General features: G+C 45.1%; 1 protein-coding gene across 6 annotated transcripts; it reads left to right on the top strand.

Moving 5' to 3' along the window:
* Positions 1-2,895: 2,895 nt before the first annotated feature.
* Positions 2,896-21,765, top strand: LOC144948835 (meiosis-specific nuclear structural protein 1-like). Of its 6 annotated transcripts, none has more exons than XM_078878534.1 (11): positions 2,950-3,002; positions 5,342-5,372; positions 5,763-5,980; positions 9,481-9,608; positions 11,024-11,126; positions 13,180-13,409; positions 14,400-14,616; positions 16,765-16,872; positions 17,411-17,668; positions 18,878-19,003; positions 21,098-21,765. In XM_078878534.1, the coding sequence occupies exons 3-11, from the start codon at positions 5,765-5,767 to the stop codon at positions 21,203-21,205; spliced, it is 1,494 nt and encodes a 497-aa protein (XP_078734660.1). In that variant the 5' UTR covers positions 2,950-3,002; positions 5,342-5,372; positions 5,763-5,764; the 3' UTR covers positions 21,206-21,765. The 6 variants fall into 6 exon arrangements, with proteins under 6 accessions (XP_078734623.1, XP_078734615.1, XP_078734631.1 ...); XM_078878514.1 differs by having other exon boundaries at positions 2,991-3,013; XM_078878497.1 differs by lacking the exons at positions 2,950-3,002; positions 5,342-5,372 and adding an exon at positions 2,896-2,938.
* Positions 21,766-27,025: the final 5,260 nt, after the last annotated feature.

Here is a 27,025-nt window from a genome sequence, read left to right as displayed (position 1 = left end):
CAAAAATATATTTTACATTGTTAAGTGAAAAAGTCCTTTTTTTATTCAGATTGACAGCTGACTGCACGATCCTGTATATAGCAATAAGGTAAGAAACAATATATGCAGTGTTCTATTTGTTTTAAATGTTGCAATGGTTTTGCGGCTCCCAGTTTATTTTTTCCTTCGGAAACGGGTCCAAGTGGCTCTTTATGTCTTAAAGGTTGCAGACCCCTGATCTAGGCTATGCTGTATAAAACCAAGTGATGCTCAGAGCTGGGGAAGACCAACGTCACCATCAGCAGCCATTGTCCACTGTTGGATGAATGCCTCGTCACATCACCATCCCTCATGGTTCAATGTTTCTCCCCTCCATCTCGGTCCGTTACAATAATTGAGCTCAGCTCCATCTCCCGAGTGGTCCTCTTAACTGTGTTCTCTCATTTTGTTTCCACTAAATTACACTTTGCAAAGACAATAAGCTGTGATCGTGGCGGAGCTAATTTTGTTTTTTTAAGTATTGCATTTTCTTAAGTGGAATTTTTCTTTGTCTGGGTGTGTTTTTGCCATGTTAGGGGGACACCGAGGTCAGAATCGGGATGCATTTGGGTCAAAGTTCACCTTTTTTTTGGTTGGCGAGTAGGATCCGTGTAGCAATTTAAATAAGGCGGCGGTGGCACTGATCTCATCAATACGCTTATCTACTCAGGAACGCCTTGGCCAGTCCCATGCTTCATTCAGGAGGGTCCTGCAAAAGTTTTGCAGTCGGCAGCGATCATTGCTATTACACTACAGTACATTGTATTCTAATTGATTCCGGCGCTTGCTTTCAAGAGAGTCTTTACCAGTTACAAAGCAACGTTGGCCCGACATTCCACATACTAGTTTCCGCCTGCCGGCATTTGGGATCCGTCGGCCAATATTATTAATAGGCGATGCTGATGTATTCTTGAATAGAGCACTGCACAGGTCCTGTGCGAACCAAGGCCGTAGCCATGGAGTCAACATTGGGGGGGACCAAATCTTCCAGGGGGTCTGGGGGTCCCCCCCGCAGGAAAAAAAAATCTAAATTTGAAAACGAATTTCCTGCCTAAAATATAAAAAATTAACTAACACATAGGATGGACTTTTAATTTATTTTTTACAAACAGGACCCTGCGGGGTGGGCTGGTAGGAACGAATAACCAAAGAATATAAACATAATGTATTATTACACTTGTTTATCCAGGAAAGCCCCACTGAGTCTAAAGGTTTTTGTAGGGTCCTGTCAAGTGTTTGCAGTAGGGGGCGATGTTGCTACACCTAATCGGACGATCTGAAGGGAGATTTTGAGGCCTAGTTCTAGGCTTTAGACCTAGCTGTAGGCTTTAGGGCGCTGTGAGTTAATTTTTAATTTAAAATTTTTAATTAATAATGTATAATTTAAATGTTATAATTATTAATGTAAAAGCTTTAAATGTAAATGTTTCTATTTTAAAACATCAGGGAATGTAACATTGTTAAACATTAACTCCCTTTCACACGCGGGGGTACGATACGAAGGGAGACTTTGAGGCCTAGTTCTAGGCTTTAGGCCTAGCTGTAGGCTTTAGGGCGCTGTGAGTTTTTTATTTAATTTCAAAGTTTTAATTAAAAGCTATCTCAGGGAATTATAAGGGAAGGTTACACGTGTTTAGCCAGGAAAGCCTCATTAATTTAAATGTTTTAATTAAAAGCTATCTGAGGGAATTATAAGAAAATGCTACACTTGTTTAGCCAGAAAAGCCTCACTGAGTCTAAAGGTTTTTGTAGGGTCATGCCAAGTGTTTGCAGTAGGGGGCGATGTTGCTACACGTAATCGGACGGACGGACAATATAATCTATTGTAGGCTGGTCCACTTCGTTCCTACCAGTATAATTGTTTCATTGTATGTAATGGCAGAGATTCGGGATTAATAAAGTACACCATAACCACAATCATATAAACAGAAATCTATTTTATAGCAATGTTTTGGGGGGGACATTTTGAGCATATTTGGGGGGGAGATGTGTCCCCCCCCCAATATTGTCCCCCCCCAATATATATTATAATTACAGCCTTGGTGCGAACCAAGATTGGCGTGAAGAGAGGACACCGCCACATTCTGCCAGCATTGAAGCTGGTGCTGCCGAGCTCTGTGTGCACAAGAAGTTGATGGCCTGTGGGTCCAGAGCAGCATGCTGCACTTGGGGGCCGTCCATAAATGACGTCACGCGATTTTGGACGGTTTTTTACCCCCCACCCCAAATCGTCACACGGCATCAAACCCCCTCAAAATATGACGTCACAAAGCTCTGCCCCTCCTCCCCAAAAATAAAACTTGCTTCAAATCGCTTTAAACTATTGTCATTGTTGTGCGTGTTTAATGTGCCGCTGCATTCTGATATAGGAGAAAACGTTTATCAAAAAGTCTATTTAATTAAGTAGAACGTGTTGTCTATATTTATTTAAAGTTGCGCATTTTGATGGGACGTCACATTTCTCACCCCCCCCGTCATCACACATCGTCACAAATGTCTGACCCCCCCCCCCCCCCCCCAGGTGCGTGACGTCATTTATGGACGGTCCCTTTACACACAAAACTCAAACACACTTGTAAACAACACCGCCCCAAAAGGAATAACAATAAAGGTAACGTTTCGGCAAATGACCCCCCCGACCTTCCCCCCCCCCCCCATAGTACGCGAATTTGCGTGCTATGAGGACGATGCATTCTGTGCTTTGGGATTGGTGGAGGGCCACATCCCGAAACGTCGCCTGCACCACGAGGCGTGGAAACCCGAACGCGGTTTGAGTCGTCGAACCCCCCCACCCCCTCCCCGCGCCCCTCGCTCCCATCACCACAGCCAATGGGAGGCGCTGTTTAAGGTGGGGGGCGGGGCCGCGTCAGCTGTTGTGGGCGTCGCCATGGAGACGGCGAGGGGAGAGGGCCGAGGTGAGGTGAGTGGAGGTGGTGGAGGCGGCGAGAGGTGGACGCGCGGTTGTGGCCGGGGGCTTTGTGATCGTGGAAAGAAGGTCTGAGAGTTGCGTGGGTGTTTGCAATGAAGGTGGAGCCGAGTTGTGGTTTGGTTTGAGAGGGTGGAAGTTTGTGCTAGAGGGTGAATTGTTACCTGGGGGGAGCTGAGTGGACTTGCCGATGATTGGTACCAGCGGTGTCAAGATTGGCCTCTGTGGAGGAGGAGGAGGCTCGTGAAGGACGCTGTTCCTGGGTAGTGCCAGGCTAGGTGCACCGTGATGCTGCTAGGCAGGTGGAGGCAGTCGCCCTCCAACAACAGCGGAGGGGCGACGCTCACAACGAGCGGAGCGCCGGGTGGCTAAAGCACAGCAAGTTGCCACAGTAGGGGGGGGGGGGGGGGCACAGGTGGTGCATCAGCCAGTCATCTCGGTCATCTCAGTCAGTCGACCCGTGGCACCTGCTGGGTCTGCCCCGTGACCTGCCAGCGGGCGTTCGACACTTCACGTGGCCTCAAGGTGCACCTAGCCTGGCACAAGCGTCGTGGTGACGTCACCGTCACTTAGTGTCGAATGGCGGTCGGTGTTGTTGTTATTGTCGAGTTGAGAGGTGGTCTGGGTGGAGAGAGGGGTAAGGTTGGAGTTGTTGCTTATGCGGAGTTGAGCGAAAGTCATGAGGGTGAGGTGATGGTGGAGTTGTGTGTGGGGTGATGGAGCGGTTGTGAGGGTGGAACGTTCATGGTGGAGTTGTGATGATGCCACGGGCAGGGTTAGAGAGGTCACGGTGGAGTTTGAGTGAAGAGTTGAGGTGAGGTTTTTTTTATTATCCTATTCCGCTGGTTTTCCGAGGAAAGCCTAAATGAGTCTCGTTACGCTTTAAGGAGGGTCATGTAAGTTTTTCCCAGTAGGGGGCGATGGTTTGCGATGTTAAAACCCACAGTAATTTGCGGGTACAGGATTTTGTTTGAACCATGACGTCGGCACACAAAGGCCTCACTCTTGCAAATTGACCTCCCTGGATCTTTAACGTCCACCGTGAAGCAGACGGCGCTTATTTGTTTAATGATAATTTCACGCGCAGTATTAAGGCGGCCGCTATGATCGAACCGTGACCCTGACCAACAAGCGACCATGTCACAGCTCCTGAGGGTGACGGTGGAGTTGACAGGGTTTTTAGTGGGATAATGATGGTGTGGGGTTGAGGGAGTAGAGTGGGATCATGGTGGTGTCAGGTTGAGGGGTTAGAGTGGGGTCATGATGGTGTGGGGTTTGAGGGGTTAGAGTGGGATCATGATGGTGTGGGGTTGAGGGGTTATAGTGGGATCGTGTTGGTGTGGAGTTGACAGGGTTTTTAGTGGGATCATGATAGTGTGGGGTTGAGGGGTTGGAGTGGGGTCATGATGGTGTGGGGTTGAGGGGTTTTAGTGGGATCATGATGGTGTGGGGTTGAGGGGTTGGAGTGGGATCATGATGGTTTGGAGTTGAGGGGCTTTAGTGGGATCATGATGGTGTGGGGTTGAGGGGTTAGGGTGGGATCATGATGGTGTGGGGTTGAGGGAGGGCAGTGGGCTCATGATGGAGTGGGGTTGAGGGGTTTTAGCGGGATCATGGTGGTGTCGGGTTGAGGGAGTAGAGTGGGATCATGATGGTGTGGGGTTGAGGGGTTAGAGTGGGGTCATGATGGTGTGGGGTTGAGGGGTTAGAGTGGGATCATGATGGTGTGGGGTTGAGGGAGTAGAGTGGGATCATGATGGTGTAGAGTTGAGGGGTGATAGTGGGATCATGATGGTGTTGGGTTGAGGGGTTACAGTGGGATCATGATGGTGTGGGGTTGAGGGGTTTTAGTGGGATCGTGATGGTGTGGGGTTGAGGGGTTAGAGTGGGATCATGGTGGTGTGTGGTTGAGGGGTTTTAGTGGGATCGTGATGGTGTGGAGTTGAGGGGTTATAGTGGGATCATGATGGTGTGGGGTTGAGGGGTTTTAGTGGGATCGTGATGGTGTGGGGTTGAGGGGTCAGAGTGGGATCATGGTGGTGTGTGGTTGAGGGGTTTTAGTGGGATCATGGTGGTGTGGAGTTGAGGGGTTATAGTGGGATCATGGTGGTGTGGGGTTGAGGGATTAGGGTGGGATCATGATGGTGTGGGGTTGAGGGAGGGGAGTGGGATCGTGATGGTGTCGGGTTGAGGGAGGAGAGTGGGGTTGCGATGTGGAGTCGTGAGTGTGGAAAGCTGAGTGTGAACTTGTGAGTTTGAAAGAATGGACGTGGATTTGTGATGGTGTAGTTGATGGGGTGCAGAACTAAACATGGTGTTGCGTGACAGTGATGGTGGAGTTGTAATACGTTTAACATCGAGAATCACGCCTTTGCTGTCTGTCCTTCTAACTGTTAGCATTGTTCATCTTCCCTGCCTGCTTCTGCCAGTAAGTACATTAGTCATATCCTGTGCCAGTTTAACTCTGCTTTCCTTCATGTGCTTTCTCAACTTCACCTGCATCATACTCTGCTCCTCACGAAGCAATGTCTATTTCACTTCCATAAGCCATCTCGTATATTTATTCTTGTAATTAGTCATATTTATGGCAGATACATAACCAGATGAGGCATAGTTCTATATTTTAGAGTTCAGAGCAAGTTTCTTAGGCTTATAGAACTGGATTAAGTCGTCCAAGGTAACACTTTTAGAGTATTGGTTGATCTCTCATTAAAATATAAATCACAGGCTCATAAAAATCTGGTGAACCAGTTTGTCAAATTGTCTATTGCGAACCATGACTTTTGTATATCATCCGTTATTGACACATGTTTTGCAGTCATGTCTGGGCGTAAGAACCAAGGACGTTGTCACCAAAGGGCTTTAGTACATGCCCGTCAAGTAGAAACTCAACGAGAAGAGCAGAAGAAGTGGTTATCAGAAGACAAGCAGTTTGCTGCCAGTTTAAGGAGCGAAGAGCAGCAGGAGACCCGCCGAGGAATACGCAGCCTCCAGCAAGAACAACATGAGCAGCAGCAGAAGGAAGCCCAATTAAAGGTGAGACCAAGTGGAGTAATGTATTCTAAATTTGAAGCTTTTGTGACTGCAAGGATTCATACTCTTAGGTTTTTTCGGTAAAGTCACGTGACTTTACCAAAAAAACCTAAGGGTATGGATTAATGTAATATTATAGTTTCACATGTAGGCTTTCACGACCAATATCATCCAAAATATATGTTTTGGGTTAGATCGCGTAAATATGTAGTGACATCGCGGGATGTCACTGTACAGTGCCGGGCCGAGAGAGGCACGGCGTGCGATGTAACGACAGCGCGGACACCACTATGATGTGGGTGTAGTACTGGCCTTAGAGAGGCTCGGTGAGCGCTGGTCGACAGCGCTGGATGGCATCACGCTTGGCGTGCAGCGCGAGCCCTACAGGATAGGGTGTGGGAGTGCCGGCTGTAGGAATGAGGTTACTGGCACTCTGGTTGACCCGAGAGGACACGTGACCGGTTAAGTCTACAAAAGGGCCCCCAGTGGGGGCTAGGGGTGGTCACGTGGTCGGGGTCCAGATCCTGCTCGAGGATTCTGGAAGGTGGTCGTGGCCAAGGGCGGAGCCGGCCACGCCGCAGAGAATCTAAAATCCGGGTCCCCCAGAGGGACCGACGTTGTTGTTCATCCTGAAGAAACCTTCGGTTACGTTCTCCGTTCTACCGAGTCTCAAACACGTGGACCTGGACCTGAGCTGTGGTCCGGTCCATAGTAGCCAGTTACGTTGTAATTAGTGTGGTATGCCTGGTCGTCACCGCCATAGGTTGTTATTCTGTTAAGGGGCAGTTACTCCATGTGTTGGTGTTAAATAAATGTGTTGCCTCCAAGAGTACGTCTGCGACTCAGTTGAACTCACTACATATATATAAATGTGTCGTTAAATCTGCCACCCCCCCCCCCCCCCCAGTGTGGTCACCACATCTCCGCCTCTGTAAGGAACGAAACAGGTGGACTTCTCCACAAATCTGGCTGTCGCCTGATGAAGCTAGTTGTGATTACTGGCGAAACGTCGTACTCAGATTGTAAATGTTTTGGCTTGGCTCTCCAACACACCGGTGTGCTGTACTAGTGACGAATTGGCATGTTCTGTTTACATGACAACCCTTACTAGTTGGCTGTGTCGGGTAGTGGCGGGTTTAAGGAATAATTTATATATTTACGCGATCTAACCCAAAACCTCTATTATGGATAATATTACAGTACTTGCAGGAAACCGCAGAACTTCCGCGAGGATTTCGGCAGTCCCCAATTTAAGAAGGGGGCCTGTTCCGAAGACATACACACTGACTTTCACACCTGTACACACAAAGATCCCCAGTATAGCCTTAATAGACTGTTGGGGCAAGTGCTGATAGCCAGCGGCACATCTGAAGACCGGAACGGCACACAAGGGGGTCATTGCCCAGCACCACGCCCTGCCGCCTTTGTCTCCCCAGTGGTGTTATTTAAAAACTGCACCAGGTACACATTTGAGGCTAAGTCGACCTAGTTCCTAGGGGATAATCAGCAGAGCTGTTAAGGCACACACTTTCACATGCACACAATGACAAAAGAACCCCCGTATTCTAGATTTGAAGCTTTCGTGACTGCAATGATTCATATTCTTAGGTTTCTTCGGTAAAGTCACATCGGTAAAAACATTAAAAAGTAAAATAAAATAAAAATCACGACGTTTCGGAGGCAACACAAGCTTCTGTCTTCAGGTGGTACCGTCACAGCCACGACAGCTGTATCAAGTAAATGAGAGATTTCAGGAGCTACCACTCCGTTTATATAATGGTTGGAGAAGGTGGTGGGGCAAGGGCCGCATACTTTTTATTAATATGGTAAGGTGAGGCTTAAGACTAAGAATAGACTGCATAACAAAGGCTGAGCCTTTGTTATGGAGAGGTGCGGTTTGTGACTCAACCTGTAACAGGGAGACCACCACCAAACATGGTAAAACTGTGATGGTTGTCTGTCAGACTGTTGGGGCAAGTGCTATTAGTGCTATTAGCGAGTAGTACCTAATGAAGGTCGGCACGGCAGACAAGAGGGTGGGTGGCCAGAACCACGCCCGACCACCTTTGTCTCCCTAGTGGCGATGCTTTACTACACACCACACCAGATACTCATTTGAGGCTGAGTCAACCTAGGGGAGGCCCAGGAGCGGTTCTAATTATCGTCACTGGGGTTGGACAGCGTGCTAACCGCTACACTCCCGCTACTGACACACACACTCCCAGCGTTGATGTGACTCATTACAGCTGGTGGAGGATCGCTCCGCCAAACGAAATAGTTCGGCGGCTCGTTTGGCCAGTGCGAGTAGGAGTTTGCAAGTTGTATTGAAACAGTTTTTTTTTATTTCACGGAATGTGTTACTACCTCCGTGTTGTTGTAAGTGGGGCTTTCGTGCGTCGACTTGCGATTAGTTGGACCAGTGACGGTGAGTTGCAAATAACGTAACATTTTTGCAGCACAGGTTTATTAACTATTGTTGCATGGATAGGGTGTCTCACCTTTATTTTATTCACGGAAGTTTGTATCATCGCGTTTACAGGTAATTGATACGTGCGGTAACGCTCAGCAAACAGCCAGTCAGCCTGTGCGACCGTGCCAAGTATAAAATTATGTTAATGTGTCCCGTTGCACACGCCGATTGTTTGCCGTTTGTGACGTCTAAGTAACCAAACAGTCAACCAGAGGGGTAGAATGTAAGGAAAAAAGTGTGCGCATTATATAAGATAAGATATATGACATTATTACTGTTGTAAATATTTTATTTGCTGTAAGTCAGTCGTTAACTCAAATTTGTAGAAACTTGTTAATTTCAGTTGTTTGGTAACATCAGCATCCTAACAAAATGGCTCTGGCCACGTGGCAATGGAGTTAGAGCTTCACTTGCCTGCCTTGATGTAAAAAAAAAGAGTTTGAGAGCATACAGGCCCATGGAGCTTTACTAGATAGGCCCACCCATACTGATCAGCTACTTGATAAGAGATGAGACAATGTTCTCCGATCCCCAATCCATGACCAGCGTGATGTAAAGTGCAGTGAAACAACCCCATGACCAATCTACCTAAACCATTTCCCTTAGATACGAGCAGCTCTGGATCTGCCAGGCATGGTATAAATTGCAATAGTTTGAATAAGAAAACAAACACAATTTTTGCCTCATATAGAACAGCCATTAAAATATGCTAACTTTAATATATGCATACTTAAAGCAGTTAATTGAACCATGAGTGGAAATGAATAAGAAAATTAAAAAAGCACCCATACTACGGTTCCTATACGTTTTTTTTGTAAGGTGAGTTTTATGTGTATTTTCCACCATAAGTATACTTTAGGGACCTTCCCATGTTGCACCCCACAGTGAAACATTGGAACATTTTTGTAGGGAACATTGGACTTTTTCATTCAATTTAGTAGCGTTGCAAAAACATAACACGTATTGTTGACTTGGAATAGATTTGATTAAAGAAATTGTTCATGCAATTGCTGTCTTATGGTTGTTTGTTCAGGCTGAAGAAATGAAACTTCTGAGGGAGCAGCGGTTGGAGCAAGAAGAAAGGATTGCTCGTGAAATGGAAAAAATCAGGCTTGATCAAATCAGGGACGAGAAAATGAGGTTGCAAATAAGAGAAAATAGGTAACATGGTACATTTTTTAATACAAATATTCAATGTCTATAAAACATGGAACATCCATAATGCACCAGATTCCCCCCCCCCCCAATGGGTTGTGCATATTTCCTTTCATATGAACCTTTCAAGAACATCTGAATGTGGAAAATAAATTAAGGATCAGTTAGACATTTGCAGCATGTGAGGTTTCATGGTCAAGATTATATTATGGCGGTGCTTTTCTTCTCATTGTTGCTACGCACATGTCCAAGTGCCCAACAGGTAAATCTGTTAGTCACAAACTTTTCATAAAGTTAACACTAGATTTGAAATTTTTGTGACTGCAGGAATTACTCTTTGGTTCTTTCGGTAAAGTCATGTAGAAATAAAATACATTAAATAATAGAGTACAACGTTTCGATTGCAACACAAGCAACTCTCATCAGGTAGAACTAAATTTGAGAGGGAGACAAGACACGGAGACACACAGACACACAAGCAGAGAGAGACACAGAGACAGAGAGAGACACAACATAGAGACACACTCTGTGTGTCTCTGTGTTGTGTCTCTCTGCTTGTGTGTCTGTTTGTGTGTCTATGTTGTGTGTCTCTCTCTGTGTGTCTGTGTTGTCTCTCTCTGCTTGTGTGTCTGTGCTGTGTGTCTCTCTCTGTGCGTCTGTCTGTGTGTCTCCGTGTCTGTTTTCTCTCTCAAATTTAGTTCTACCTGATGACGGTTGCTTGTGTTGCAATCGAAACGTCGTACTCTATTATTTAATTTATTTTCTTTCTACGTGACTTTACCGAAAGAACCAAAGAGTAAAGTTAACACTTTTTGGAATGGAGCAAGGTTATGAGGATTTGGAAAAGGAGATGACTGGATGGAATTATGTCTAGCAGGGTGAGGGAAAGAGAATAAATAGAAGTGCTTTTATCAGCATTGTGGTAATTGAATAGAGTGATTTCGATGAAACGGTCCTCTACATTTGTGGAGAAATCAATGGTTGAAGTTGATGGGAACAGTAACCATGGAAGTCGTTATAGAGTGGAAAAAGCTTTTGGGTTCAAATCCCCACTCTTTGTGCCTTTCTTTGTGGAGTCTATGTTTTCCCATATTTTGGATGGGTTTCCTCTGGGTTTTTTGATTTCCTGCAAAAGCACAAAATATACCTGGTATTGGCCATACATCCAATTTCAAAAACAACCCTGAAAATTACGCATACACATAGCAAGGTCACCTCCTTAAAGGAAACTTGGTAGAACCCTCCTGAAAAAGAGCATTGATTTTGTGAGGTTTTCCCTGATTAAACAAGCATACTAATAATGATGAGACTGACCACAGCTGTGAGTGCTTAATGATGACAATATTCGATTATGTTATTGCATTAAATTGTGTTAATTATGTTTGATGTTATGCCATAACTGTTTGCTGTGTGCATTTTAGCCTGGAGTTGAGAGAGCTGGAGGCAAAGCTCAAGGCTGGCTACACTCAACGTGAATGGGCAGCACAGATTGCAGAGAAACGTACTACGCTTCTTGATACAATGGTAAATCTATACATCTCTTCATTTGTGTGTTCTTTATAGCACAGGGGAAATCCAAAAATCATTGGTGATGTGGGGGGACCGACCAGCAGATCCTGTAATTCGCGATACACCGTGAAACAAAAATCTAAGAATTAATCTGTGATGACAAAATTCCTGCCATCACGGTGCTCAAATTTTAGGAGGATTTTAGCTGCGTGACTCCATTAACTCATGGGAATAATGTGGATTATAGGAATTTTGTCCTATATGTCTGTATAAAAATGTGTGATTATAGGGGTTCTGTCCTGGGTCTATGTGAAAACATGAATTTTAGGAGTTCTATATTATTTTTAATTCAGACTTATTGGGCTAGTCAAAAAAATGCAAAAATCACTTAGCACTCAAGAGATCATGTCAACACAGTTAATCTGTGTGACGTCAACAAGAAAGGTAAAACAAATGATGCACCTCCATTTGCCCCTCTGCAGCTGCGTTTGTCTCTCTGCAGCTCATTTTATCTCTCTGCAGCTCAATTTGTCTACGTTGCCCCCTTTTCTTTCTCTAGTTCCGTTGCCTCTGTAGTTCTGTTTGTCTCTCCGTAGTTGTGTTTGTCTCTGTGCACCTTCGTTTGTCTCTGCCACTCCGTTTACGTCTCTATATACTCTTTGGTTCTTTCGGTAAGGTCACGTAGGTAGAAAAATTATAATAAAAAATAATATATCACGACGTTTCGATCGCAACACAAGCGGTTGTCCTCAGGCGGAAAAAAGAATCCAGCAGTGGAACTGCTGAACTAGGAAGAACAGCGAGAGAGCTGTTACAACAAGAGGTTTTTAATGAACTGCCCTTCACATATATGGATTATTTTTTCCGCCTGAGGACGACCGCTTGTGTTGCGATCGAAACGTCGTGATATTTTTTTTTCTACCTACGTGACTTTACCGAAATAACTAAAAAGAGTATGGATTCCTGCAGTCACGGAAGCTTCAAATCAAGATTATGTCTCTATATCTCTGTCTTCCTGCAGCTCAATTTGTATCTTTGCAGCTCCGTTTTATCCCTCTCTACTTTTGTGTCCATGTATCTGTCTTAATGTATCTCCGTTTGGCTCTGTTTTATTATTAGAAGAATATTGGAGGGTGGATTATATTGGAGCTCTCCTGTGATATATACACATTTACACAAAATGGTTATTTAAGTTTCATTAAAAAAAAATTATTTTATTTGAAACCTACGATTTGTTCACTTGCCTATCTGATAATGATGAATTGAGGGCAAGTTACTGAGACGACATTGGAGTGGACACCCAGAGGCTAGCGACTTAGAGGAAACCTAAAGCTAGACCAGTGCATTACTGTAGGCGCAAGAGATAATCTTGGAGGTCAGGTGCCAACTCTAAACAGCTGATGTATTTAACAAATGGAAAGAAGCAATAGACTGATGTTGTGGCAATGACTGATGATCTCTTGACCTTGATTACATGTACTACATTAAGTTGCTGGTTTTCCTGGTAAACCTTCCTGGTTATCAAGACGTAATTAACTTGATTAAAATGTTTTTCATGTACATTACCTAAATCATTTATATTTTTAATTTTAAAATAAAAATAACCCTTTAATTAAAATTGGTTTATTAAATGCATTCATATTTAATGTTTAATATTGTTTATAATTCCTCTCACTGTCAATATTTTTGTTATTTTTTGTTGCTATGTAAAAAAAACAACAACTTGGTTTCCTTTTCGGTATTTATAATGCAATGAAATAACGGTGAGATAACAAGCCTCGTTTGGGAGAGAAACCTGCACTAAAACTAGTGACGTAAAGCTGCATAATTAGAGGAAATTATAAATGAGGTACATGTATTGCATGGCCTACTAGTTCATTCGGTGGCAACCCCTGATATATTACAGTATATCACGAAAGAATGTGTGTTATTGGGGCTTTGTTGATATATTTTTCCCCATGTTGGTAACTTTTTTGTTGTTTTATTGAGCCTGAGTAGGCGTGTTTCATGATTACTGTGAGAATGTGATTTGTATGTGATTTTGTGATGTTGTCTGAATTCCTAATAGAGGCATGAGGCAGAGAGTGCTCGACAAATGAGAGAGGAGTACGAACGTGAGAGCCAAGTGGAGCAGAAAAAGGCACATTTGCGCTGGGAGCAGACCGTGAGATACCAGCAGGACCTGGAGCAGCAGCTGGAGGAAAAGGAGCGACGCAAGCAGGAGGGTTATGAGGAGTTCCTTCGGGAAAAGCTCATGGTTGATGAGATCGTCCGGAAGATATATGAGGAGGATCAAAGGTAATATTGGGCCATCATTACCCTACGTTATCAATATGAGCACTTTCATTCGTTTAAGCTCACTATTTCCTACTTTTATGTTTCAAATATATTTTATGCAGTACAGGAGACCGTTAAATATCGTGGGTTTATCGTTGGCAGTTTCGACCTATCGTGGGCAACCTGTTTGTATACGGATTTAGCTATTGCGCGGGTTATGGCATTTCATAGGTATGGCTGATACTGCTAGGCGGGGCGGGTAAGGGACGCGAGGTAGTCAGTGGCACATCAACCTTTGCCATGCAAGCATCTCGCGGACAAAGACCCCCGAATAGCCTATTAACAGACTGTTGGGGCAAGTGCTGTCAGCAAGCACCTATGAAGGCTGGCACGGCACACGAGGGGGTGGGTGGCGATGATTACACAATGCACCAGGTACTTATTTGAGGCTGAGTCAACTTAGCAGAGGCCCAGGACCGATTCAGATAATCGTCACTGGGGTTGGGTGTGAGCGGGAATCAAACTCGGGCCACCGGTTCGTAGAGCAGGGTGCTACCGCTCCCCACTCACGGACAAACACACCTGCTTTGGATCACCATCATCGGTAAGTACAGTATTTAGTATTTATATGACTATTTATTGTCTAGGAATGTGTTTTGCTTAGGGGTTCTACATGTTTATTTCAATTTAGTTTTTTCAGTTTATTTGGCATCCAGTACAATACTTATTTCAATTGTGATGTATCCATTTTTGGATGCAGTGTACCTCACCCCATTATTTACGTACGGCTTAAGTATTGAATATCGCGGGTTTGGCATTCTCGGAACTTTTCCAAGAACATAACCCCCGAGATATTCAAGGGTCTCCTGTATGTCATCTTTTCATGTAAAATGTTACTGAGATATGAAAAGATTTCGTAGTTGCTTATGTATAGCTTATCAAAGCATGTTAATGATCGGCAATTATATGTTGATGTTTCCATTTGCAATGAATTGTTGTGCCTACTCACAGAGAGATAGAACTGCGACTGGAAAAGCAACGGGCAACACAGCATTACATCCAGGAGTTCCGCGAAAAACGAGAAGAATGGAAAAAAATGGAGCAGGATAAAATGGAAGAGGAAAATCGAAAGCTCATGGAGTTTGCACATCTTCAGGAAAGACGTAGGGAGGACCATATGGCCCAAATACGGGAGAGAGAGGCTCTCAAGGATGTGCTGCATCAGCAGGTATGCATGCCATCACCTTCAGTTATCTTCTATGTTCTGCTGATAAAGGCCTCCCCATGTTTTTTCCATTCCTCACGAACCTGCAATAACAATCCATCTGCATACCAGCTAATCCCGTTGCTCAGTGCTTGGTGGTCAACCGCCTTTGGCTGCCAATCATTCACCATTCTCTCCCATGGACTATACTTCTTGGAATGTGAACTACCCATACTTCATTTTTAAATCGTCAATATATCTATAATTTGTGTTTGTTCTCTCAAACCAAGCATTCCTTTTTCATGTAATCCCTAGCATGTAGTAGTCTCTTCACATTTGTGCAAACTTGTTCTATTTTCTTTGCCAGTGTCTATAAGTATGATTCATATGTCACTTCAGTTAATATGCACTGAATGAAAAATTATATTTCGGCAAAGTGGCATGTTGCTTTTCATTATCAGATAACATTTTCTAAAAGGGACTATACAACCTGTTCTTGCCTCATGAGTTAATTCCTCTGATCAGGGTTCACCTGAATTAATTTGCTTCCATATGCAATTGTGTCCTTAAAAAAATTATATTATTATGTTCAGCAAACAAATTATATTGCACTTTACAAGACAATTTTGAAGGTCAATATTGGTCGCTTTTCGCCAAGTAACTCAAATATACAGAATATGGTACAATTACTTTGTTTTTCCAGCCAGCTAACTTACCAAAGCAAATTACATGGCTTGGTATCATCACACTTTTTCACACCTTGTGTAGGCATATAATTTGCACATGCAGATTTTACAACTATATATTTTTAATCATGCTTGGAATATGCTTTTTGGATCTTGAAGATAAACACAAGCACAATAAGTAAAAAATCTTACACGTACTTATCTGAATAAAACATCTATACTTAATTTTTACATCGGTGATAATTGTTATTATATTACACGGGAAACGTTATAACTGCATTGCAATGCTCTGGGCACCATATTACAGTTGCAGCTAATTAGCGTTCTTTAGTGCAATGTTGTGTGTGTGTGTTGCATTGGAATTAATGCAGTTTACTACTCAATATTGACTACTTTTTTTCCATTCATCATCACGGTCCATGGGCAGAGAGCCCGTAGGTGTCGACTGCACATATCGTCATTTGTTTCCACTTTCCTCTGTCTTGTGGCAATATGCTCAAGTAGCACCACATCTTTATGGCACCAATCTCTGATGTCGTCATCAAGGGATTATCCGTTAGGTATTCCTCTCTTTCTGGTTCCTTCCATTTTCCCGAGCAACACACTTTTAATGTTGCTGTTGTGGTCCATCCTACATATGTGTCCAAATACTGTAGTTCCAGTTTCCTTCTCATCGCTGCCTGCATCAGGTCTTCTATGTGCAAACTTTTTCTTACTTCTATGTTAGTCACTCTTTGGGGCCTAGTTTGGATGCAGTATCCTCTAGCAATACATTTCGAATGCCAATATCTTCTCTCCGTCAGTCTTGTTCAATTTCCAAACTCTCGCAGCCATACAAAGGCTGTAATGAACACGCATGTTCTTAAGATGTTCAGTTTGGTCCTATAGCCGTTTTGCTTGCTTCTCCAGGTGTTATTGAATCCTGCCATTACTCCTTTTGCCTTTGCGATCCTCGTTCTTATGCCTTTCGTGCAGTCATTGTCCCATATCAGTCGACTTCCCAAGTATACAGATTCCCTTACATTCACAATCTTGCTGATTTATGTTATTACTTCTTTCTCAATGTCCTCCCGAACACCATTGCTTTCGTTCCTCCACGTTAATCCTCAGTCCTGCATCCTTTCCTGACTTATTCAGTGCATGAACACTTTCCTGCAGTACTACACAGCTTTCTTCCATGAGATCTATGTCGTCCACGAATCTCAGGTTATTGATTCTTTATCTTGTTAATGTGAGAGCCCCTTTTTGGAATAACAAGCATCTCACGATGCCATCACTGCTCGTCATATGTATCTCCAGGTTTGTAACTAAAACCTGCAACATTGCCTAAACGTTACACTCCAAATTGTGTATCGTGACTTGGCCTAATATGATATTTGTCAAGTTCATTATTAAACTACCATTTAAAATAAAACTCTTAACTCCACAGTCTCAAGTTTACAAAAGTGATTACGTAACTTTATTGACACATGTATGTTATGTTCAGCTTGCAGAGAGAATTGTCACTGAGAAACAGGAGCGTGAAGAGCTCGAACAAATACGGGAGGAGCTCCTGCTCGAAGAGCAAGAGGAGGCTGCACGTCAGAAGGAAATTGTATGCAGCTGTTTTACTCCTATTCCAAAGTTGGCACTGTGTTTGTACTTTGCATGTTTGTATGGTAAACATATATTTAGTAACAATATACATTTGTTAGAGAGGATATGTTCCTGCTAATAAAACGCTTGTTCATTTAATTAGTGTGTTATGGACAACAATCCACGTAAACACACGATGCATTTGTTATATGAAAGGTATATCGTCGAAATTAAAATAAACCGGAATTTTTATAAAGCACCGGTAGTTATTTTCCACCAACTTCTGTTTAAATGATGAGGTGACAAGTTCACTTGTGGTGCTTTATGCAAAGTCACCGTTGTGGTCAGTAGACCTTATTTCAAAGATCAAAACAATGTTATCCTTAACACACAACCTACTGCTAATCATTCAATTTGACTAAATATAATGAATGATCAGTTACTGCAATGTTTTAAAATAATGTACTAAATCTTGTACAAGTTATTATATAACATTTAGTACAGTTCGTACACCACTGTGTCATTTATGGGATTAAATGCATGTAAATGTGTTACAGGCCGAATTGGAGAAAAAGATAAGACAGCGTTTGGAGTGGCAACACACGTATCAGGAGGCTTTGGCGCTAAAGCAGCTACATCTGCAAGCACAGCATGAAGAGGAGGAACACTTCAGGCAGCAGATGCTGGTGAAGTTTGCTGAAGATGATCGTATTGAGCAGATGAATGTTCAGAAGAAGCGCATGAAACAACTTGAGCACCGTCGTGCTGTTCAAAACCTGATTGAAGAGAGACGAAAACTTTCTCAGGCTGAGCAGGTAAGGTTTATTTTAAGTTTCACTGTAATGTAGTTGTATGTGCTTCGTATAAATACGAGTGGGAAGCCTCTCCTACCGACAGGGTGAATATTACTCTTTGGTTCTTTCGGTAAAGTCACGTAGGTATAAAATAAATTAAATCACGACGTTTCGGGCGCAACACAAGCGACCGTCATCAGGTGGGACAACCACAGCAAGAAACAATTGCTGAAGTGGGCAAAAGGGCTGCTGTAACAACAGGCTATATAGGAGTGAATATTTCCATCAGCTTCGCCCCTTTTGGCCCTGCCCTTCCCTCCCCTTGTTGACCCAATACTTTGTATTAATTAAACATTTTATTAAGGTACGTGTTGGATGAGTGTTTTAATATTTTTGCAAATAACAAGGTTTGATTTTAGTGAAGACTACGGAGAGGTATAAACCATGCACTACTGAACTATGCTAACTATTACTGGGGGCAAGTCCACATGGACTTGAAAGATACACTCTTATGTGTCAAAAGGATTGTTTCACATTCATCTATGTTAAACAGTACAGCTAATGGTTGGTTTGATCACTCTAGAATATTCTGAAATTGATTGTGCACATCAGATTACTTTTGTGCCAAGTTGGACACAATGCACATAGAAGGCCTAAATATTTGTAATGTGTCAGTTATAACTCTTGAATTGCAACCCAACACTTTGCAGACTATGTTATTTACTCCTCTTGGCCTCTTTATAGATGGGCCACACATTTTAATGTTTGGCAAAGCAATAGTATTTGCAAACAACATTGAGGTCATGACACCAGAAGTCTACCAGACAGTGGTAGTGGACTTCCCAGCCTCTGGTTAACATGTGAATATATTAATTATATTGTATAATATAATTAGCTGGCCTAATTGCAACCCCACATGGATGAATTTGCAGCCTTTGACTAGGAGGTCAGGACAGTCTGAATGATGTGGACTAATCGTTGCATGTCATGTCAGTAGTGGTCTAAAATAAGCAATGTGCTTTTTGTCTCATCAAGTAACTATAAACAAAAATTCAACATTGCTAGTTTTATGTTAATTACGTGTAGTAATTGAAGTTATACCAAGTTAACACAACGTATTCTCCAATACCATACTCCGTGGTGTTAATTTACGCAGTGATACAATGTTTGAATGACAAATCACTTCTCCAAGTATATTCCAACATGTCTGCATGGCATTGCCTTTAACAGGAACGTGAGCTGAAGGCTCAGAAAGAGGCTGATCAGGTTGAAATGATGCGTCGAGCCATCATTGAAGAGGAGAGACAAAAACTGCTTAAGGAACATGCAGCTAAACTTCTTGGATTTTTACCCAAGGTTTGTACAAATTTCACAATTCACCTTATACCACGTTTTTACATGTAAATTTGACATTTAGAGTGGAAGAAAATATGCAATGTTTTTAATCACATTTTTTTTTAAATAACGTTGAAATTTCATTTGATGTATCTCTTACAAACCTGTCATGTAAATTGACATGGTGGAATAAATCAATACTGCAGTACATACTTCAGAAAAGTATATATTTAAAAGTAGAATTAGTGATTGAGCTATTTCCACTTTCTACCTGTTTTTTTACACGCTCTCTATTAACTAACTCTGTTGTTGTTGTCGTTGTATCCTCAAATCTTGTAACTCAATTTTAATCCACTTCCCAATGTGGTATCGACTGCAAACTTGATATACTTATGTCATACTGATGACAATACTATATTCTATCATAAAAAAAATTAAACAATCTTTTTTTATATGTTATGTTTCGGCTTGGCTCTAATTGTCCACGGTAAACTCACGTTGGCTGTAATTGACCACGGTCTCTTACATTATGGCAAGCTTCGGGGCCACTTCTTGGGGTCGTGGAGTTCTTCCATTCCTAGTACGGTACATTTCATTAAAGCGTATTAAAAAACAAGTTTTTTAAATACTACTTATTTAAGTATAAATATGAGTACAGCTCTATTTTCTCATTGTCCCAATGAGAGGACAAGATGTAGCAGTGATTTCTCTGCTCTGAGATGCTCTATTTAAATTCTCACTTACCATGGAGCCCACCCCCTCCCCCATGCTCTCACTGGTGGCACTGCCCAAAGCTGACCCATTGCTATGATGATGAGAATGCTGTGCTGTTGTTGATAATACTGTTGATCATGGTGATGATTTTTATTATCGTAATAATAACAACGATAATGTTTCTGCTGATTTAATGATAATGCCGCTGCTGGTGATGCTGATTACGAATATGATTAACAAATACAGGCACTCCTTGAAAAACGTGTTCCTGGAAAAGCACGGTATCTCAAAATCACATTTCAAAAGCAATTTTCCCATAAGAAATCATGGAAAAGGAGGGGGTTATGGGATTTTACTCACACTCGCAGACATAATCGCCTGTATTATCCAAGCATTTATCAATACAATACATGTACACATAATATAATACTTACAATGAAAAAGAAAATCACGTAAACTATATGCTTCATATAATATATATATTAAAATAAAGAAATACAATGTTACAAAGGGAAGAGTGCTGCGAGATTATGTATAGTTTAGCACACTCGTTATCATACCACACTGACACTGGCTGCTGGCAACGCCATTGGGTCACGGTGCCAGGCTAGGGTGGCGTATGTCGCGTTGCAGGTTACGTTATTCCTAAAATTGCCTCGCGTATGTCAATAAAATGTCTAAATACAAAACACGCATTATTTCAAAATGGAATTCCACAAAAGATGTAAACCGAGGATTGCCTGTATGGTGTTACTATGATTGTGAGCCTTCTGTTGATGACGATTCTGCTGCTGTTGATGATGATGGCAGGTTATTACATTTTTTAATGATCCCCTCATATCCATGGGGTTTTTTTGTAGGCGTATGTACAGCAATACGGTACAGGTAGCAATTGAAAACGGACAACAGCGTGATATAGTACTGAGATAACGAACTAGTAATTGGGTAGAGGAGGCACAACTATTTCCGGCTATGGGATTCATTTTGGGGGAAAATTGTTCAGTTTACGACATACAGTAAATTCTGGTTGCGGATCTTTCTCGGGAACCTAACCCTTACGTAACCCGGGGACTGCCTGTAATAGCACCACTTGTGTTCTTACAATGCTGTGTAATATGGGTGGCAGTAGGGATTTTTTTTATGGAGAAGCTATTTTGACCAAAAATGTGTAATAAATTGTGCATCGGTCATCTTTAAAGGTATACCTTTTCATGTAGATGGAAATGTTGTCAGTGGCAGATGGAGATTTGTTTGGTATTATATAAATGTGTATTTGTTAACTCGTGAAAGAAAACTTTGGTTATGTTAATCATGTCTTGCAAATGTTTATCTTTTATGGTAATTACTAGGGTATCATGTATATCGTTTTTCATGTTCATTATGTTCTTTTTCTGTGATCAGGGTGTATTTAAAGATGACAAAGATCTGGAATTATTCGATGAGAAGTTCAAACAAACATACCGCAAGCAAGAAGAAAATCAAGTTTCAGATGACAGCTTTCATTTCTAAAAACTATAGAACACAATGGCAAACTTAAAGCTCTCATTCAATATATCAGTAATAATCAGAAAATTCACATACAGTATACAATGTTAAGAATTCTGCAATGTTTGATTGTTTAAGGTAACAGTTATATTTTCATGTTATTCTTTCGAAATGTGTAATTTTAATATTCGTATTTGTATCTTAAATGGTGTGCTTTTTTTGTTCATAATTATCTGTGATAAAGCCGTTAAGGTTATTTTATGAATTCAAACTTAAAAGATTAAAACAAATTGAGAGTAGATAAAATTAGCATGTGTATGTATGCCTAACATGAGAACCCTCTGGTTGATTCTAGATTTGAAGCTTTTGTGACTGCAAGGATTCATACTCTTAGGTTTTTTCGGTAAAGTCACGTAGGTAAAAAAATAATAAAAATAGAAATAATAGAAATAAAATAATAAATCACGACGTTTCGGAGGCAACACAAGTCTCCGTCATCAGGTGGGACCGTCACAGCTAAATTTACTGTATCAAGTGAGGCAAAATTCCAAGAGACAAGCTCTTAAATACAAGTTAAGGGGGAGGGGGGGAGGGGCTTTACCGAAAACACCTAAGAGTATGAATCCTCTGGTTGATTTTGAACATTACAAATACTGTTGTGTATATCAGACCAAACACTCGATCCAATATATAACCCTAAGTTAAAATTTGTTGAGAAAAATATTTACCATTACACAACAATATTATCAAAATCCAGTTAGATGACGTAACTTATTTTGAAAGAAAAACCTGAAATCGAATTATCTTGAGGTGGTGATCCACATTGCTGACGTGAAGCCGATAAGCGGTGCAGGCAATTTTTAATGCTTTCCAAATAAAGTTGAAAGCATCAATACAGCTCTGCCCATCTGTTTGTTCATTTGGCTGTCTTTTTAAAAGCACGGTTTCTGAGCACATGCTAAAAGGATCAAAACCCCAAGTGGCCAACAACAAACATTATTGGAGTTGTATTAGATAAGAGTGAAAACGATTCTTTCATTGAGCAAAGTAAAAAGTACTTTGTAAAAATGACAATGTAGACAATTCTCAAGTCCACCTGTGTGAGAAGCACAGAAAATAGTCTTAACCTGCAGTATGGTAGTTGAATAAATGATGGACGGGACGAAGAATCTAAAACAAATTGTAACAAGTACACAGATGTATACTGGAAATTACAATGAGACACCGATCAGAGAGATATTACACCGCGGAAGCAAGATGTTGTTATCTCCCTCACCTAATATGCAGGAGGTTGTGAGTTCGATCCCAACGCCTATATATTTGGAATTTGCGTATTCTCTCTCCTTGTGGTGGTTGTGTGGATTTTTTTCGGCTCCTGTGTTGCCCTCCACATTTAAATTGTTTTGGCTGTTACGATATTCACAAATACGATAGGCCACTTCAATGGGCTATCAAGTGTGGCCAGGTTGTCTCTGAATAAAGCAAATAGAATAATAGGGGTTTTTCCCATTTTTTCTGGCAACAAAAGTGAATTATTTTTTACAAGGAATCATGTGTGAATTAACCACAATACTTGTGGTCACAATGCAAACACACTGACATTTTGATCACAAGTATTGTGGTTAATGCACACATGATTCCTTGTAAAAAGATTTCAGTTTTGTTACCAGAAAAAGGGAAAACCCCTATTATATTTTGGTACTGGCAAAGGAGGTCTAATGATGTAGAGCACATAACTCCGTGGGATTTACCTGGTAAAATATTTTAGTTTTTCGTTGACATTGCTCATTAAGAAACATAAGTGGCACCTCCGCGGGAAACATTGCTAAAATGGATGGCCAATGGATGTGACTGGTGATGGATTGGCAGCCAATCGAGGGAACACGCCACCCGAGAATGCAACCACCGCATTCGGAGTGACGTGCGGATCGAGATGACAGAGTGTGGCATGTCAGGATTGAGGGATGGCGACCACGTGCAGAGTAAGTCTTCATCTGCTCCGAGATGGATTATGGCTGATGAATATATAAAACTTCTAACATCTCCATATACTCTAGCTACCTCTGTATCATCTCAATAACGTACATACCAAGTGTCTTTAACACACATGTCACGTCTCTTAATATCTCAATATGCAATATATAAGAACAGTCGGTGGGTTATGCATAATGTAATGACGTGAGGTTATAATATATCTGAAATATTGTCCCACAAAGTTTTGAGTAATAACATTTCCAGTTTTTTTTATGTTTCAACATAGACTTAATCACTTAAATAAACGTTCAATTAAACAGGGTGTCAGTAAACTGCAGCGGTGGCCAAACTCATCTGGCAAGTATAAAGCCTCTCCCTTCTCAAAGTTGAAACCACAGCGTCCTTTATTGTCAAAGTTATTTATGGCACTCGTATTATTGCCACGTTTCTTAACCAAATAGTCTTCGACTCCGGCACGCTTGGCTACGTGCGGTGCGAAAGAAGTTCGACACGTCCAGGTGCGTTGGCTCTGTGCGTTACTATGAGCGTGACGTCACCATCGGGGGGCGGGGCTGTGGAGGCTGTGGGGGCGGTGGGGGCTGTGGGGGCGGTGGGGGCTGTGGGGGCGGTGGGGGCTGTGGGGGCGGTGGGGGCGGTGGGGGCGGTGGGGGCTGTGGGGGCGGTGGGGGCTGTGGGGGCGGTGGGGGCTGTGGGGCGGTGGGGGCGGTGGGGGCTGTGGGGGCGGTGGGGGCTGTGGGGGCGGTGGGGGCGGTGGGGGCTGTGGGGGCGGTGGGGGCTGTGGGGGCTGTGGGGGCTGTGGGGGCGGTGGGGGCGGTGGGGGCTGTGGGGGCGGTGGGGGCGGTGGGGGCGGTGGGGGCGGTGGGGGCTGTGGGGGCGGTGGGGGCGGTGGGGGCGGTGGGGGCTGTGGGGGCGGTGGGGGCTGTGGGGGCGGTGGGGGCGGTGGGGGCTGTGGGGGCGGTGGGGGCGGTGGGGGCGGTGGGGGCTGTGGGGGCTGTGGGGGCGGTGGGGGCTGTGGGGGCGGTGGGGGCGGTGGGGGCTGTGGGGGCTGTGGGGGCGGTGGGGGCTGTGGGGGCGGTGGGGGCTGTGGGGGCTGTGGGGGCGGTGGGGGCTGTGGGGGCGGTGGGGGCGGTGGGGGCTGTGAGGGCTGTGGGGGCGGTGGGGGCTGTGGGGGCTGTGGGGGCGGTGGGGGCGGTGGGGGCTGTGGGGGCGGTGGGGGCTGTGGGGGCGGTGGGGGCGGTGGGGGCGGTGGGGGCGGTGGGGGCTGTGGGGGCGGTGGGGGCGGTGGGGGCTGTGGGGGCGGTGGGGGCTGTGGGGGCTGTGGGGGCTGTGGGGGCGGTGGGGGCTGTGGGGGCGGTGGGGGCTGTGGGGGCGGTGGGGGCTGTGGGGGCGGTGGGGGCTGTGGGGGCGGTGGGGGCGGTGGGGGCTGTGGGGGCGGTGGGGGCTGTGGGGGCGGTGGGGGCTGTGGGGGCGGTGGGGGCGGTGGGGGCGGTGGGGGCTGTGGGGGCGGTGGGGGCTGTGGGGGCGGTGGGGGCTGTGGGGGCGGTGGGGGCTGTGGGGGCGGTGGGGGCTGTGGGGGCTGTGGGGGCGGTGGGGGCTGTGGGGGCGGTGGGGGCTGTGGGGGCGGTGGGGGCTGTGGGGGCGGTGGGGGCTGTGGGGGCGGTGGGGGCTGTGGGGGCGGTGGGGGCTGTGGGGGCGGTGGGGGCTGTGGGGGCGGTGGGGGCGGTGGGGGCTGTGGGGGCGGTGGGGGCTGTGGGGGCGGTGGGGGCTGTGGGGGCGGTGGGGGCTGTGGGGGCGGTGGGGGCTGTGGGGGCGGTGGGGGCTGTGGGGGCGGTGGGGGCTGTGGGGGCGGTGGGGGCTGTGGGGGCAGCGGCAACCGCCGTCGGCCATGGCGGCATCCGTGAAGCGTTCGTGAGTCCGTGAGGTGAGTGGGTCGTGAGGTGAGGAGAGTCGTGAGGTGACGGTGGTCGTGAGGTGAGGGGAGTCGTGAGGTGAGGGGGGCCCGTGAGGTGAGGGGGGTCCGTGAGGTGAGGGGGGCCCGTGAGTCCGTGAGGGGGTCGTGAGGTGAGGGGGTTCGTGAGGTGAGGGGGGTCCGTGAGGTGAGGGGGGGTCCGTGAGGTGAGTGGGATCGTGAGGTGAGGGGAGTCGTGAGGTGAGGGGAGTCGTGAGGTGAGGGGGGTCGTGAGGTGAGGGGGGGTCCGTGAGGTGAGTGGGATCGTGAGGTGAGGGGGTTCGTGAGGTGAGGGGGGTCCGTGAGGTGAGGGGGGGTCCGTGAGGTGAGTGGGATCGTGAGGTGAGGGGGGTCGTGAGGTGAGGGGGGCCCGTGAGGTGAGGGGGGCCCGTGAGTCCGTGAGGGGGTCGTGAGGTGAGGGGGGTCCGTGAGGTGAGGGGGGCCCGTGAGGTGAGGGGGGCCCGTGAGGTGAGGGGGTTCGTGAGGTGAGGGGGCCCCGTGAGGTGAGGGGGGTTTGTGAGATGTAAGGAGTCATTGACTGTTGCTTTAGTCGTGTATCCAGATGAGAGAGATTTATCCCTCCCCCCCACCTCTACTTTATGTAAACGCTTAATTTGGCGAGGTTATAAACACAGTACAGGAGTTATGGTAAATTACGCAATTTTCTAATCAGATGTACATTTATTCATAACAGTTAAACATTTGATTTGCATGAGCGCACCGTCAATATCTCTGCACAGCTCAAATCTGTCGGCTGCATTGCGGAACATTTTGTAGCATCTGTGGAGTTATTTTTGTAACTGCATGCCGCTTTATGATCTGTAACTCTTGTTTGATATACCTCTGACTTGATAAAGTCCAATGCAAAGACATCCAAATGCAAACAATCCCGAGATTCAGCTGTCCAGGGCCAATCCAGCGATTTGGAACACGTTCATTCAAGTCCTCCAGAACGATGTTTTGCGCAATATTAATAGGGTCCCAAAAAATGAATATATACAGGTATTCCCCGATTAAAGCGAGTCCGTTTGGGACGAATCCGTGTTTGCACGACTTACAATAGCATAGGGCAAGACTCCGGTTAACAGGCTCGACTTATCACGATTTTAGTGGAATTTTTAAGAATTGTCCGGAACCCAAGCGTGAAGCAACGCGTGTGTCGCGGGCGGCAGCAGCAGCGAGCCACCTCGTTCTGCCTCACACTGGCTCAGATGTGTGCGCCTTTTAAACTCACCATTTTATACCTCTTTTAATATTCAAAATAGTGTGTTCATAATGAGAAGCATCGTGGTGATGCTTCTAGTTGGTAGTGAAGATGTAGGGGTGTTAGGGGAAGGATTCCCACCAATAGGAGGGGGAGTAGGACGGGGACAGAAGGGGGAGGAGCAGGTGAGGAGATATAAGGGAGAGAACGGGCGGGAAGAGGGGGTCGTTGGCGGGAATAAGATTGGGACGGCTGGGGACAGGTATGGATGGGAGGAAAGGAATAAAAGACGAACCCCCTACAACCTTGTGTCGGCTCTCCTTTACATCTGGTGGCAGTGGTGGGATCTACAATGGCTATGAGGAAGAATCCCCGCGGAAGAGAGCCAACAGAAGAGGAAGCAGGGGCTGGGGATCCTCCACATCCAGGGCAACAAGAGGGCCCGCTACCAGGAGCAGCAGCAGGGGGCCTGGACCCCATGGAGGACCCCATGGAGGACCGCATGGCCCGCGTGGATAGGGCACTCCAGGGGCTACTGCGGCGGCTCCCTATGGGGGGCCCACCAGCACCGGGACCCCCTCTCCCACACATACTACGGGAGGAGGTGCCACGGGACCCGGAGGCCGACCAGCCAGCCGGGCAGGAGCCGCAACCAGCCTTGTCACGCCAGCCGCCGCCGCCACTCCCGCCAAAACCG

Source organism: Lampetra fluviatilis, chromosome 3 (genome assembly GCF_964198595.1).
Source record: "Lampetra fluviatilis chromosome 3, kcLamFluv1.1, whole genome shotgun sequence".
Lineage (NCBI taxonomy): Eukaryota > Metazoa > Chordata > Hyperoartia > Petromyzontiformes > Petromyzontidae > Lampetra > Lampetra fluviatilis.
Note: the sequence above shows the minus strand (reverse complement) of the source record. Positions and strands in the feature narration are given on the sequence as shown.